Genomic DNA, 16,810 nt, shown 5'->3' on the forward strand with positions numbered 1-16,810 from the left:
AATTCAAAGGGAAGGACCAACTTTCTCTAAAAATGGCTCCTGTCCTAACAGGAACCCTGGATAAGAAAATGCTTTCAAAAGCTGCCTCCTTAATAGATAACTACAGGAGCTGGAGAAGATATTTAGAGTCTAGTGGAACAAGCAAGAAGGCATCAGTGAGTTTCTAAAACTGTAAGCCTTATGAGATCCTTCTAATTTACCAAATTATTAATATTTTATGAAAGATAATCTTGAGAGGAAGAATACAATGAAAATGAGGCAAGAGATATCAGATTGGGAAAAGATACTGGATTGGAAAGAATACCACGTTTCTTGATAATCTTGGGTGAATAAGTTAACTTTCAAGCTTTTACCTACTAAACTTGCCCAGTCAACCTTAAAGAGCAAAAAGAAGGTAATAAGACATTATAGGTAAGATCTGGTTTGTGAATCATAGGTAGTAGTACTAATATCTAATTCACATGGATGTGATTCTATCCTTGATCAGTTTCAACCAGGTACCTACACTTGCATACAACAAGTAAAAATGATGACACTTCTTCATTTTCACTGCTCAACTGCACTTGGTGACCAATGGATTTGAGGGCTAAGAAAAAGAAGTTAAGAATATCTTTGAAGTTTCACACAAGGTTATCAAAACAGGAAGCTACACCTACTTGTTGATGCTGACTACCAAACCATCATGAAAGAGCCAAGTGTGTTGGAAGGAGAGTGAAAAAAGCCTTCTGATAGAATGAAAGCTTCATGGACATAACTGGAAAGACAGATAAGGACCAGAACAGGAAGGATTTTATGTGTCAAGCTAAAGATTCTGAAGCATTAGATAATAGTGAGCCTTGGGGGATCCGAGCAGGGGAACATCATCAAGGGAGGAATCTGCATGAAGACAATCTTGGTGGAAGAATACAGCCTGCAGACAGGCTGTCTCATTAGATGATGAGGCCCTAAAACTAGTGAGGGGTAAAGAGACAAAGGAGAGTTATTGAAAATAAATCTCAAGCAAAATAATTGTGCTTCATTGAAGAGAGAAATGTAAGTGGAAAAGAAGGCTTTCCCTTTTAATGATGTAGCAGAAAATGTCAAAGTATAATATAAAACATTAATTAAAAAAATTTTTTTTAAATTAAAAAAAAAATAGCTGAGCAAGGGAAGAAAATGAGAGAAATCCACAGAGCCCAAAATATCATGAATCCCAAGAGGTAGCTGAACATTAAGATTTTCTGGTGGACCTGGAGGCTTAAAGACCTGGCACTAATAGGCTATGAAAGTGAGAGAAGAAAAATCCTAGGGTCTACACAAACTGGGGAGTCCAATGAAACCTCCCTCAAAAAACTGAGACCTCAGAGTCTGTCATACAGAGTGAAGTAAGTCAGAAAGAGCGAGACAAATACTGTATGCTAACACATATATATGGAATTTAAGAAAAAAAAAATGTCATGAAGAACCTAGGGGTAAAACAGGAATAAAGACACAGACTTACTAGAGAATGTACTTGAGGATATGAGGAGGGGGAAGGGTAAGCTGTGACAAAGCAAGAGAGAGGCATGGACATATATACACTACCAAACGTAAGGTGGATAGCTAGTGGGAAGCAGCCACATAGCACAGGGAGATCAGCTCGGTGCTTTGTGACTGCCTGGAGGGGTAGGATAGGGAGGGTGGGAGGGAGGGACACGCAAGTGGGAAGAGATATGGGAACATATGTATATATATAACATTGTTATATATATATAACATTGTTATATATATACATATATATACATATATATACATATATATAACATTGTTATATATAACATTGTTATATATAACATTGTTATATATAACAATTCGTTTTGTTGTGAAGCAGAAACTAGCACACCATTGTAAAGCAATTATACTCCAATAAAAATAAATAAATAAAAATTAAAAAACAAAAAACTGAGACCTCAAATAAGGAGCCCATGGAAAAAGGGTAAATTTCAAAAAGATCCTTCACCACAGAGAAAAACAGTTAAGAGAACGTTATGAGTTTAATAATGGCCTTCCAAAAGATATGACCATGCTTTAATTCCTGGAAACTGGTGACTGACCTTTTTTGGAAAAAGGAGAAACAGACATAAGAGGTGGCAATGAGGCAGAGATCAAAGTGATGTAGCCACAAGGATGCTTGGAACCACCAGTAGCTGGAAGAGGCAAAGAACAAATTCTCCCCTAGAGAATACAGTCCTGCTCACACCAATTTCAGACTTCTGGCCTCCAGATCCGTGACAGAATACATTTCTGTTGTCTCAGGCCACCCAGTTTTTGGTAATTTATTACACCAGTAACAGTAAACCAATATAGAGACTTGCCCCACTTAGCCTTGGTTTGGGGAGATAGAGAGACAGAACATGTCCCCATGAGAATTCTGGCCCCTTGCGTGACTGGGGCCAGAACTTTCTAAACACTCTCTGTGGCCCAAAATAATTGAGTTTAAAGTGGGCAAGGGTAGACAGTGCCCCCAAAGAATTAAAGAAATGTTCCCTTAAAGTGGACATCAACCGAAACATCACAAAACAGCCAGCAAGAATCAACTTCGTCAGAACTCTAGAAAGCAATCAAACGTTTACAGCAACCAAGTGAATGTTGAATCAGAGAAAAGGCAACTTGAAAATGGCAGGAAAGAACTGTGTTTTTACTTGTGCTTTACCAGCTCCTTCCTAGCTTGGTGGTGGGCTTGAAGACAGTAGCCCCTGTTTCCAGTGTGGGACCCTGGCTCCTAGTTCCAGGAGGAATGGAGCAAAAGTATTGCGTTTGTTCTAACCTGTCTGGGAGCTACTTGAAGGGCTTACATAAGGTGCTTGTCTCTGTTTTGCCTACTTGGAACTCACTCAGGGTGGAAAAGTGGTGGGCACTGCATGAAAACCAAAGGCAAACAAAAAACCCACGGCTGCCTGAGGCAAAAGATTATGGATGAGACAGGCAATGGGTTGCTTAAGGCCTGGGAGGAAAAGTTTGGGCAATTAGGGCATTAAAAAGTGCCTCTGTATGCTGAATAATTTAGAAAGCCACATTCATGCCCAGGGCAGTATGCATATACAGAAAGATCTGAGAAGACCCTAAGCATTTGATTCTGATAAAGGTAAAAAGCTTTTTTGGCCAAATGTGGCTGATCTTCAGGGCTCAGTGAAAACAGGAAGAGAAGCCTGAGGCAGAACTGTAAACAGCCTGGTGGAGCTGAAGGAGTGGACCAGAAAGAGACAATCTTAAAAGACTGGGAGAGGTAGGTATTTTGTTTTTAAATTTTAATTCCTGGAGGTCAAGGAAATCTCTGTCAAAATAATAGCTGAACATAAGCTAAAAGAACAGAGACTTCAGGGACTACATACAACCAGGAATAGTCTTTGTAAAAATAGTTTGGAAAAGTCATAAACAAACAGACGACTGTAGCCTTCAACCATCAAACACGGCAAACCCTGGGGAAGAGAACCTGATTTCCAGAGTCACCAAATTCAAATATCCAGTTTTCAAAGAGAAAAAAAAATTACAGGGCATACAAAGGTATAGGAAAGTACGGCCCATTCACAGGAAAAAATAATTAACACAATCTGTCCCTGAGGAAGCGCAGATACTTGGACTTATTAGACAGACTCTAAATCAACTGTCTTAAATGGAAAATAACTGACTAATGGAAAGGTCAATGGAAACCACATACAAAGAACAAGCCAAGAAAACAATGTATCAACAAAATGAGAATATCAACAGAGAAATTATAAAAGGAACTGAACAGAAATTCTGGAGCCGAAGTACAATAACTGAAATTAAGAAGTCACTAGAGAAGCTTAACAGCATAATTTAGCATACAGAACAAACAGTGAACTCGAAGATAGGACATTTGAAATCATCCAGTCTGAAGGAGAAGGAAGAAAAGAGAATGAAGAAAAGTGGACAGAGCCTAAGGGGCGTCTGAGACACAGACCAAGTGGACCAACATACACACTACGGGAATTTCAGGAAGAAAAGACTATAAAGAATATTTGAAGAAATAATGACCAAATCTTGAATGTAGCAAGAGAGAAGCAAAACACCAGGATATTCAATAAGATTAGAAGATTAATTTCTAATCAGAAACCATGAGAGCCAGAAGGCAGTGGGAAAACATACTTAAAGTGCTGAAAGAAAAAACTATCAACAAAGAATTCTCCATTTTGCAAAACAGATTTTTTCTTCTTAATTTTTCTTCACAAATTAAGGAGCAATTAAGACATTCCAAAATAAACAGAAAGTTGAGGGAGTTCATTACTGCTAGAACTGCCCTCCAAGAAATGCTAAAGGGATCCTTCAGGTTGAAATGAAAGGATGCTAGACAGTAAGTCAAAGCCATATTGTTGTTGTATTTTTTATTTTTAACTCCACTGTTGTTTTCTACATGATTTAAAAGTAAATACATAAAACACAGTTAAGAACTTATGTTTTGGGGAACATAATTATGAAGATATAATTTCTGACAAGAATATAAACGGGGGCAGAGCTGTATAGAAGCAGAGTTTTTATATGTTATTAAAGTCAAACTGGTATCAAGAGTTAAATTGTTATAAATTTAGGATGCTAATTGTAATCCCCATGGTAAACACTAATATCTTAAAAAACACACACACACAAGAGGAAGTAAAAAAAAGAAAACAGTAAACTGCAAAAAATGAACTGAACACAAAAGGTGGCAGTAATGGAGGAAATGAGAACAAAAAAGGTACAAGGCTTCTTGAAAAAAATTCCCAGTAAAATGGCGGAAGTTCTTCCTTATGAGTAACTATTTTTTTTCTTTTTAACCAAAGCCTAACTGACCCGGGGAAAGGGAAATACCCACCTCTAGCCCCCTTTACCTTCCTTTCTTACCTAAAGAGGAAAAATTTTAAAGCTGAGTAACACCTGTGAGGGGCACAGCCCAGAGGCACAGGCTTACTAAAGACTGAGAACTAATCATAAAATTATAGAACACTTCCCCCACTTCTCCTCCCTCCATACTTTACTACAACATCATATGGGCTCCTGTATGACAACAGGGCATTACAGCTGAAAGTATGGGCAAAGCTCTGACCATATTTAAAAAGGAATCTCTAGGGAAACCATAAGACAGAAGAAGGAAATTTGAGCCTCTGGAACCTACAGCAACAGTAAACAATAAACACAGCCTAACTCCTAGCCAGATAAACATAAAACCTTACAATAAAGGCCTATTTACCTCAGTTCCTTTTCCCCAGTACATCATGTACTGCTATCGACCAAATACTACAAAGCATTCTAAAAAGGAAAAAACACAATAGGAAGAGATGAAGCAAGCAACACAACCAGACTCAGGTATGGCAGAGATTTTGAAATTATCAGATTGGGAATTGAAAATAACTGGGATTAATGTTAAGGACACTAATAGAAAGGGTGGACAATATGCAAGAACAGATGGGTAATGTAAGCAGAAAGATGGAAATTCTAAGAATTAAAAGGAAATGCTAGAAATCAAAACTCTGTAACAGAAATGAATAATGCATTATACCAAAAAAGTTATACCCAGGCACAGCATATTCAAACTGCAGAAAATCAAAAGACTACCTTTGGAAAAGATAATGCCTAGCAACTTTCCACCAGTGCTAGGAGACACAAATCTTGACTCAGAAAGTCCAATAAATCCCAGGCTGTATGGCTGAATAAATAAAAGGATGAAATGGTAAAAGGTTTTGAGTTGGGATGACAAGAAGGATGGCTATAAACAGAAAAACCCAGATCCCATCAGCGGAAGCTGTTTAAGGAAATGATTCCAGTGGCAGCAGCACTAAAATGAACACCCATGTGTAATAGGGAATCGAATATAGAACAGAACTCGGGGGAGGGCTAAGATGTCACTAGAGAAGTTGTCAGGACAGCCACAGAAGGTGAAATCACAGAAGTGGATGATTTAAGTGGGAGAAAGAGAAAACATACCCTCGAAGACACTAGCCTGTGCCTTATCCTGACTCTCTGTTTTCTGAATTATGGAATGGGGAATATGTCAACTAATGACCTAGCTCTTCACATTTTTATGCAGCTCACCAAGAAAAGGTATGCTTTATAAGTTGTTAAGGAGGAAGTACAATGTCAGTTATGTTTCCTTCAAGCTGTTATTTTAAAATACAGTGAACATTTTGATTCTCGGGGAAGAGGACAATTTTAGGATCAGCAAATAAGCTAATTTACCTAGAAGCATGTATTTTAATATACCAATATAATTTTTAGATTATTTCCAAAGCAAAAAGGATCATCCTTTTAATTATATTTTTCTTATTATCTATTTTATACATATCATCCTTTTAATTATTATTATTTTAACATTTATAGTATGGCAAATTTCTGGAGAAAGAGCAAAAAAAAGAAAAAAAGTATAACAATAGTACTATCTCTTACACATATAACTGATGGCATCACAATCTATTTTCAATAAAATAAAAACAAAAATGAAAAACAATTAGCACGTTCTATAATCTCCTCACCTTCTGTTTGAGCCTCATTCAAAAACAGTTTTAGCTTCCTGCTCCGAAGGCCAAACACCTTGGCTGTTTCATACAGAAGACCTTGGTGGGTCAGCCCATTCTGCCCAAGTGGATTTTCAAGCAGGAGAGTGCCTACTGTTCCCATTAAACACTCTACAGAAAAAAAAAAAACCCAAAATGGATTAAATCCTGAGAGTTCACCCTCTAGCTAGTGGATCCCTAATGGAGGTAGTGAGTAGATAGTAGTGCTGGCTTTGAAAGCCAGCAGTGGGTACAAGAGCAAGAGTGGGATTAATTGTACAGTCTGCAGAAACAGTCTTAAATATTTCACAGGGGGAAAGGAGAAAGAGAAGAAGAAAAAACAACTAGTATAAAAGCCCAGTAGTTTAGGGAAGAGATATTCAGTAAACAGTCAAATGAAGAGCCTGAAGACAGTAATAAATGTGCACAGTGAGGACCCCAAAATATCAAGGAAAAATAAGTATCGATCTAGTCTGTTGATTAAGGCATGGATATGTACAACAGTTCTCAGAACATTTTCCAAGAAAAAAAGAAGGCAAAATTTAAGACTACAATGTTCTGACATTTAACAGTTCAGCTTCGTTTGGCTGTAATTTTTACCTAACCAATTTACCTCATTTCCTGACCATATCAGATGGAGGGGTGTTTCTACATAAATACACCAAAAGAAACAAGCCGTGAGTATTCCCCAAAGAAGTGTTGGAGTCTACATTTTAAATTACTAAGTTGAAGCTGACTTAAAAAATCCATATAAATCAGAGAGATTGAACATTAAAGGAAATCTTAACATCTAGCACACCATAACCTGCCTGCTGAGGGTGTTCACAGCTGGGGGAGGCACGCACCTTGTGGGTCTGCATTCAAGAGCTGTAGGTTGATATACTGACAGAGAAGAGTACTAGGACTGTTGACCATAGAGGGAGTTGATCCTGCAGCCACACAAAGTGTTTTTCCACTAAGACTCAGTAAGTTGGTTTGCTTTTTTATTTCTAAAAATAACAACAAAAATATCATTCTTTCAGGGGGAAAGTTCAGAGCTGAAGTCATTCACTTTTTCCTATTTAATTATTAAACTATCATGTATCTTTACAGTGATGCTTTCCACTTTATTTCTATTTATCAAGGGATACTGTCTTTTCTATAAAATTAGGCTTTAATGACATGCAAATAGTAGGTAATCTTAATGTTGCAAAATAGCATAATATTCATAACTTATAAGGCAAATTGTTTTTTCCCCTTTTAGTATTTTTCCTCCATATTATAGCTCCTCTTAAAATTTCCTCTTATATCAGAATCCTAAACTTTACCATGAAAAGGCGGCTTATATTAAAAAAAGATAATTATGATCAGAAGATAAGCTGACTAATGAACATATGTGGAAAAGAGCAAGACACACAGAACACACATAGTGTAATTTCATTTATATACAATTAAACATTGCTTAGGGTAGAAGATTGGTTACAGCCACTATGCCACTAAAGGTTAAGGTGGGGCTCAGGCATTACTCAGCTTTCACAGGCTTCCGCCTGCTGGGTCAGAGGGGACAGTGAGCTAGACAGATGTGAGTTCCAGTATGTCCTTGCTTCTTATTCTACAGTGACTTGAGATAGAGACCCAAGCTGTCCACTGACTTACTTACCAGCTCCCCTTGGTGGATCCTGGTGAGAGATTTTTCTCAGAGCCCCCAGTGAACCATCTGTCTTCCAGACCTTAACTTCCTCAGTTTCCCCACATCATGTTTGCTTCCCTTATCCAGCCTTAGCAAATGGCTGTCCACAGTGCTTCTATCAATTTACAATCCAACAGGGAATGACAAATCCTATTACATAATATCCCTGACATCTGATATTGTGAAATTCTTCTAGCTTTTGCTAATTCGGTTACATGTGATAGTACCTCATTGTGGTTTTTCCTACTGAGGTTCAGCAGTTTTCCCTTTATTTATTGGCCATTTAGATTTCTTCTTTTAAGCTACTGATATTTAAAAGTTTCTGAAAATGAACATTCAGGTTTGTTAAGTGAGTGTATTAGTTTCCTTTGTCTGCTGTAAGAATCACAAACTGGGGAGGGAGGTGGGGTGGGGTGGGTGGGACGGCTTAAAACAACAGAAATTTATTGTCTCACAGTCTCTGCAGGTGAGAAGTCCAAAATCAAGGTGTCAGTAGGGCCATGCTCCCTCTGAAGCCTGTAAGGGAATCCTTCTTTTCCTCTTCCTAGCTTCTGGAGGTTCCCAACAATCTTTGGTGTTTCCTGGCTTGCAGGTTTGCCTAATTTCAATTTCTGCCTTTGTCACCACATAGCCTTCTCCCTGTTTATGTCTTCACATGGCCCTCTTCTTATAAGGACACCAGTCATACTGGAGTAGTGCCCACCCTACTCCAGTATTACCTTAACTAATTACATCTGCAATGAACCTATTTCCAAAGAAGGTCACATTAGATGGTACTGGGGGTAAACATAAGGACTTCAACCCATCTTGGGGTAGAGGTGGGGGATTCGGTGGTAATGTCACAATTCAACCCATGACAGTGGGAGGAAATGTACTTATAATTCTTTAAAATTTTATTTAGGCTTGTCTCATTGAGAATCTGGATTTAGCAAGATGCTGGATTTAGCAAGACACAGACACTATGTTTAATAAAGTTAAAACACAACAGGGAAGTCTCTGAAGCCTAGAATGCATCACATGACTAACAGTAAAGGGTAGGATTAGAACCTTCATCTCCTAGTAAGTCCAGTGTTCTTTCAGCCATATCACACAAAGAAAGCATAAAGAGACACTTGCAGGCAGGCACTACTGTAGAGGCTGGCCCTGACTCAGAGTCAGGAAAAAGGCAAAGGTTATGTTACCAAATTAAGATCCTTAATGATCAATCTCATGTCAAAGGACACAGATGAATATCTTTTGACTTTCTACACACCTGTTTCACCATGGAAGACAGCCAGCTCTCTATTTTTTACACCAAAAACGCTAGTAACAACACTCTTCAGCTTTAGAAGGTCCAACCTATTATCTCCTTTTGGATTTTCCAGAAGTAGTACTCCACCTAAAAAGCCAAAAATATAAGTGAAACAGAAGAAAAAAAAAGTTAAATTTGAATAAAAAGTCAAGGGGAACACATCATTTGTATATTTTCTTTGGTAAATGTCTATTCACGTCTTTTCCCATTTTCTAATTAGATCTAAAAGAAACTGTTGCATTTTGAGACTTCTTCATATATTCTAGATACATCCTTTGTTGGATATGCAGTTTGCAAAGATCTTCTCCTAGTCTGTAGCTTGTTTTTTCATCCTTTTCGCAGGATCTTTCACAAAGAATTTAAAATTTTGAAGAAGTTCAATTTATCAGTTTTTCTTTTTATGGATTGGACTTCTGGTATAAAGTCTTAAAAACTCTGCCTAATCCTGAATTCTAAAAATTTTGGTTTTTTCCTAAATGTTTTATTTTTTTTTTTTAAATAAATTTATTTATTTAATTTATTTCTGACTGCGTTAGGTCTTCGTTGCTGTGCGCGGGCTTTCTCTAGTTGCGGGAATGGGGGCTACTCTTCGTTGCGGTATGCAGGCTTCTCATTGAGGTGGCTTCTCTTGTTGCAGAGCACAGGCTCTAGGTGCGAGGGCTTCAGTAGTTGTGGTGCACGGGCTTGGCTGCTCTGCGGCATGTGGGATCTTCCCGGACCAGGGCTCAAACCCATGTCCCCTGCATTAGCAGGCAGATTCTTAACCACTGAGCCACCAGGGAAGCAAGTCTGTGATCCATTTTAAGTTAGTTTTTGTATAAGGTGTAAGACTTAGGTCTAGGACATTTTTTTTGCATGTGGATATCTAACTGCCTAGTACCATATAATGAAGACTACTCAATTAAGTTTCTTTTGCTCCTTTCTCAAAAATCATCTGGCCACATTTTGTGATCTATTGTGAGTCTACTTCTGTATTCTGTATCTGTGACAATGATTTTTGTGTCTATTCAATGCTCATGCCACACAAGTCTTCAGATAAGTCTTGAAGTTGGGCAGGGTGATTTCTCCCACTATATTCTTATTTTTCAAAAGTGTTTTAACTACTTTATTTTTCTTCTCTTTCAAGAAAATTTGGCTATATCTACAACAAAATATTGCTGAGATTTGACAGGACTGAGTTAAACTTATATTTTAACTGGGGGAGAACTGACACGTTTATTATACTGAATTTTCCAACCCATGATTATGGCATGTCTCTCCATTCATTTACTTATTTAAACTTATTTATTTATGGCCACATTGGGTCCTCGTTGCTGCACACAGGCTTTCTCTAGTTGTGGCGAGCAGGCGCTACTCTTCGTTGCAGTGCGTGGGCTTCTCATTGTGGTGCCTTCTCTTGTTGTGGAGCATGGGCTCTAGGCATGTGGACTTCAGTAGTTGTGGCAGGTGGGCCCAGTAGTTGTGGCTCATGGGCTCTAGAGCGCAGGCTCAGTAGTTGTGGCGTGTGGGTTTAGCTGCTCCGCGGCATGTGGGATCTTCCCAGACCAGGGCTCGAGCCTGTGTCCCCTGCATTGGCAGGCAGATTCTTAACCACTGCGCCACCAGGGAAGTCTCTCTCCATTTATTTTGATCTTTGATTTTTTCATCATTATCTTGTAGTTTTTGACATAAAAGTCCTGTACCTGTTTTATTAGATTTATACCGAAGTATCTCTCTTTTGAGCAACTGTAAATGGTATTACATTTTAAATTTCATTCTCCATGTGTTCATTGCTAGAATATAAAAATTAATTTTTATATGTTTATCTTATATCCTGTGAATTTGATGAAAACCTTTTTCTTTTTATAAGCAATATGATTTTTTAAAAAGTAATAGATTTTATTCAATTACTTTGGAAACAAACCCTCCCAATTAAAGCTTAAACCCAAATGGTATATAAAACTAGCCAAAATACTTTAAAATAATATAAAGATCATCTGTAGTTTTTTCCTCATAACATGAATGCTTTCAGTCAGACAGTAAATTATAAACCATATCACATCATGTTGATGCAGATGATAAATTGTGGTTGCATTTGAAATCAATCCTGGGAAAATAATCTTGTTGGAGTTGTGAGCTCTTCCTAGTTGTTTGGTCAGTTGGTCCAGAAAGAAGCAGTATTGAAGTCAGCAGATGGGGGAGCTAGGCCCCATCTGTTTTGTCACTGCTCATTCTGCTGACCTTCTGTGACTAAAGCTGACAAAAAACGCTGGCCGTGTTGACATTTCTTATGCACATCCTCTGCTCCTGCAACTAATTCCTTCCACAGGATCACCTGTCTCCACCTAAGACAGGCAGACTGTTGGCAGTGATGGACCAGCTCACATGCCACACATCATTGAACTTGTGCAGCAGTGTAGAGGACCACGTATTGCCCGAGGTATCATCACAGGTCCAAATGGATACACAAACATCCTGGGAATAGCTGGTAACAGTGCTGGTGGGCAAAGCAATGGAGGGGTCCCAGTATACATCTCAGTCTGTAGATTCCTTGCAATTTTCTATGTAGACAATCATGTCACCTTCAAATAGAAACAGTTTTATTGCTTCCCTTCTGATCTGCATGGCTTTCCTTTTCTTGCCTCATTCTACTGGCAAGAACTTCTAATGCAATGCTGAATAAGAGTAATGAGAACAGGTATCCTTGCCTTGGTTCTGATCTTACACAGAAGACATTCAATCTCTTCCAATTAAGTATAATGTTAACTATAGGTTTTTTACAGATGCTCATTATCAAGTTGATGAAGTTCCTCTCCCTATTTTTCTGACAGTTTTTTTTTTTTATCATGAATGAACACTGAATTTTGTCAAATGCTTTTTCTAACTGGTATAGTCTTATAAGCTTTTAGTCTGTTAATATGGTAGATTATACTGATTGGTTTTTGAATACTGAACCAGCCTTGTAACCTTGGAATAAACCTCACCTGTCATGATACATAATTCTTTGTATATACTGCTATATTCAATTTCATGATTTTTTGTTAAGAATTGTACATTTATATGCATGAGAGATATTTGTAGTTTTCTTTTTTTTGGTATTGTTTGTATCTGGTTTTGGTGTCAATACTTTATTATGGAATAAAGTGAGTTAGGGAGTGTTCCTTCGTTTTCTATTTTCTGGAAGACCTGTGTAGAACTGGTGTTTATTCTTTTAAAGTCTGGTTGAATTCTCTAGCAAAACCATTTGGATCTGGAGATTTCTTGAGAGTTTCATTACTTTTTAAAAATTGCCATCTCTTTTACTTGTTTCCTCAGTTTCCCTTCCTCCCTTTCCCAAGACTTATTATGAACTTTGTTTTTCAAGTCCATGTTCTCGTATTTCGTAATTCTATATGTTCATAAACAATGTGTGATGATGTATTTTTAAAATTTACATGAATGCTCGCTATTGTATATTTAATTGTGAAACTTGCTTTTTTCATTGAAAATGTTTTTTAAATATAGAAAAATTTATACATAGAGATACATTTCATTACTTTTAACTGGTATGAGGAACCGACATTATGAATATGTCTATGTCCCTTTTTGATGGACATCTGTATTGTGCAACACCATCAGTGATGGCATTAAACTCAACTAGAAAATCAAATTTACAATCAAAGTTTCTAGGGAGTTTTTAAATTATGAGTTCAATCTCCTTAATAGCTATAGGGCTACTGAAATTATCTATTTCATATGAGTGAGTTGAGGCAGTTTGTGCTTTTTGAGAAACTGGTTCATTTCATCCAAGTTGTCAAATTTATGTGTAGAGAGTTATTCACAGTATTTACTTACTTTTTGATTTCTGCAGTCTGTATTCATGTCCTATTTTATTCTTTTTTCTTTTTTTGATGTACAGTAAACTTTTACTATTTTATTCTTGATATTGGTAATTAGTGTTTTCTTTGGTTCTATGTCAGTCTCACTAGAGGTTTATTGATTTTATTAATTTTTTCAAAGAACCACATTTTTTGTTTTATTATCTTTATTGCTCTATTTTCAATTGCTTTGATTTCTGTTCTTATTTTTACTTTCCTTCTTTCTGCTTACTTTCTTTTTTAGATTCTTGAGGTTGGAACTTACTGATCGAAACTTTCTTCTTTTCTAATGTTAGTCTTCAGAGGTACAAATTAGCTGTAATCCACATATTTTGATACTGTATTTTCCTTTTCATTGAGTTTTACGCATTTGTTTTTCCTTAACACTTTTTCTCTGATCATGGATTATTCAGAAGTACGTTTTTTAGCTTTCAAATGTGCTGAGATTTTGCTTTTACCTTTCTGTTATTGATTTATAGTTTGATTCCACTGTGGTCAGAGAACATACTCTATATGATTTCAACTCTTTAATGTGATGAGGTTTATTTTATGGCCTAGGCTATAATATACCTTGGTAAATGGGAACTATATACCTTGGTAAATGGGAACTTGAATAGTATGTGTAGTCTGCTGCTGTTAGGTGGGGTGTTCCATAAATACTGATTAGATTCTGATTTTCTGTCTAACTGTTCTCTCAAACTATAATTACGGATTTTTTTGTTCTCGTTCAAGGTCTAACAGTTTTTGTTTTATGTATTTAAGCAGCTCTGTTGTTAGGTACATATACATTTAGGATCATTATATTTTCCTTTGGGTTGACATTATATCATTATTTAGTATCATTGGTAATTTTCTTTGCTATAAAGTGTACTCACTGAAATGAACATAGACACCCTGCTCTCTTTGAATAATGCTTGCATGGTATATCCTACTTTAGCCTTTTACTCTCAACCTACCTATTTTGTTATATTTAAGGACTTTCTTGTACACAGCAAAAGGCTGGATAATGTGTTTTTATCACTCTGCCAATCTCTATTAATTGATGTATTTACACCATTTACATTTAGCGTAATTACTAATGTTAAGTTTAAGCCTTCCATTTTATTTTCTGCTTTGTATTTGTTCTACATTCTTTTTCCATGCTTCCTGTAGGATACTTGAACGTATTCCAGAATTCCATTTTTATTTGTTTAGTGTTTTTGTATGTATCTTTTAGTGTAGGCTTTTATAGTGGTTGCATTAGGTGGTACACTATATATACATAACCACTGGTGTTGACATTTTACCAGTCTGAGATAAGTGTAGAAATCTTAACTCCCTTTACATCCCTTTGCTCTTCCCTATTTATAACTATCTTGAATATTCCTTGCATATGCATTTAGAGGTTTTCGTTTTTGTTGCAACCATCAAACATAAATTTTAAAAATTCAAGAAGAAAAGTCTGTTGAATTTATCTATATTTTGACTCTTTCAATTTTTTTCCCCTCTGTTCTGATGTCCCTAGATTTCCTCTTTTATCATTTTCTGTTTTAAGAATTTCCTCTAGCTATTCTTTTAGTAAGTCTTGCTAGTAACAAATTCTTTTAGTTTTCCATCATTTGATAATGTCTTGATTATCCCTTTACCTTGAAAGATATTTTTGCTTGATATAAAATTGTGGGTTGACAATACTCATCTTTTAGCACTTGAGAAATGTTGTCCTTTCATCTTCTGACCTCTACTGATTTCTGATGAGAAATCCAGTATGATTCAAATTGTTTTTCCCCTAGAAGTTAGGTATTGCAACATCTGTCACTGCTTTCAAGATGTTTTCTTGGCCTTAAGTTTTCAGAAGTTTTACTATGTTATGTCTGATGTGAATTCTTTTGGATTTATCCTGTATGGTGTTTTCTTAGCTTCTTGAATCTGTAGGTTTATGTGTTTTGCCAAATTTAGGAAGTTTTCAGACATTATTTCTTTGAACACTTTTTCAGTCCTGTCCTATCTTCTCTTCCTTCCAGAATGCAGTGCCAAGAACATTAAACTTCTGTTATTATCCCACAGATCCTTCAGGCTCTGTTCAGTTTTTTAAGCTTTTTTGTTTTTAACTCTGTTATTCAGAATGGGTAATTTCTATTGTTATTTCTTCCTGTTTATGGATTCTTTCCTATCTCTTCTATTCTGTTGTTGAGCCCATCCACTGAGTTTCTGTATTTTAGTTATTGTATTTACCAGTTCTAATATTTTAATTCTATTCTTTGTATCTTTTACTTGTTTACTGAGGCTATTTTTCACTTGTTTCTATTGTGTTTGTAATTGCTCTGTGAAGCATTTTTGTTAAGGCTGCTTTACATTCTGTCAGATAATGTCAACGTTTCTGTCATCTTGGTGTTCCTATGTACTGATTGACTTTTTTCATTCAGTTTAAGATCTCCCAGTTCTTGGTATAATGAGTAATTTTCAATTAAAACCTGGACATGTTAGGCATTATGAGACTCTGGTTCTTATTTACATCCTCTATTTTAGTTGACTTTGTTTGACATTACACTGGCGAGGGAAAGGGAATACTGCTTCATCTCTGATTAGTGAGAGAAGTCCGGGTTCCCTATTTAGCTTGCATTGACACTGAGGTCAGGACTCCTTGTTACTTCTGGGGTGGGGGTGGTGTGGTGGTGGTGAGGGGTAAGGTGATGCAAGAAAGGAGTTCCTGTTCTCCTCTAGACCTCCACTAATACCTCCCCTGGCCACAAAGAGTAGGAATGCCTCCTTACTGCTCCCCATGTGGCCTTCACTGACATCTTGACAGGGTGGAGGGATATGTGGCCTCACTACTGCTGGGTAGTGGTAAGGGGAAGGGATGTCTTGTTATTGCCTAATGGGGATAGAAGTTTAGGCTCTCCATGTGGTCTACAATGACACTACTGGGCAAAAGAGCTCGTTATCACCCAGGTAGGATGAAAGTCCCAGCTCACTGCTTGGTCTTCTCTGATACCACCATGGCAGTGAGGGCTTGAGGGTCCTCAGCCTGGGAAAGGTCTAGGCTCCCCACTTGGCTCTGGCTGGTGTGAATGGTAGTAGAGCCTAGTTTCCTCTGTCTTATTTGGGTGGAGTAGAGCAGTTACTGTCTGGAAGTTTTTTTGTCTTGCTTGGTTGCCACTCTCCTGGTCCCACCTGCAGAGAGCAGGATTTTGTTGGGGTATTTACGTCCATGCCCATTGGCATTTCCAGATTGCCAGCTTCTTCAGCTCCAAGCCTGGGATACATGAAGCAAAAAGAAAAACCAGGGAACTCTCCACTGTTTTCTTACTTGTTCCCAAGATCCCTAGTTGGTCTGCCTTCTTCCCTCTACCATTAAGAGTCTTCTTATGCTTGTTTTTATATATCATGTCTGGGGTGTTTAGCTGTACTTTGTGGGAGGAATAGGGAAAAGTATGTCTACTCCATCTTTCTAGAAGTGCTAGTTCAATCGCTTACTCTTGTGGATTCATTTTGATGACAATTAGAAAGAAAAAGGTTATCCAATTTTACCAAT

At 37.2% G+C, this 16,810-nt stretch overlaps 1 protein-coding gene across 4 annotated transcripts in view; it reads right to left on the reverse strand.

Moving 5' to 3' along the window:
• IARS1 (isoleucyl-tRNA synthetase 1) overlaps positions 1–16,810 on the reverse strand; it is an 84,321-nt gene that overhangs the window by 5,190 nt on the left and 62,321 nt on the right. For 3 of the 4 annotated variants that reach the window (XM_019940483.3, XM_019940484.3, XM_019940482.3), the window contains exons 31-33: positions 9,425–9,550; positions 7,349–7,492; positions 6,483–6,635 (exon numbers count right to left, since the gene is read on the reverse strand). In XM_019940483.3, coding sequence (XP_019796042.2) covers positions 6,483–6,635; positions 7,349–7,492; positions 9,425–9,550 — 423 coding nt within the window. Of the gene's footprint in view, positions 1–6,482; positions 6,636–6,677; positions 7,152–7,348; positions 7,493–9,424; positions 9,551–16,810 lie in introns of those variants that run through there. The other variant, XM_019940485.3, reaches the window with a different exon arrangement.

Source organism: Tursiops truncatus, chromosome 6, assembly GCF_011762595.2.
Source record: "Tursiops truncatus isolate mTurTru1 chromosome 6, mTurTru1.mat.Y, whole genome shotgun sequence".
Classification (NCBI taxonomy): domain Eukaryota; kingdom Metazoa; phylum Chordata; class Mammalia; order Artiodactyla; family Delphinidae; genus Tursiops; species Tursiops truncatus.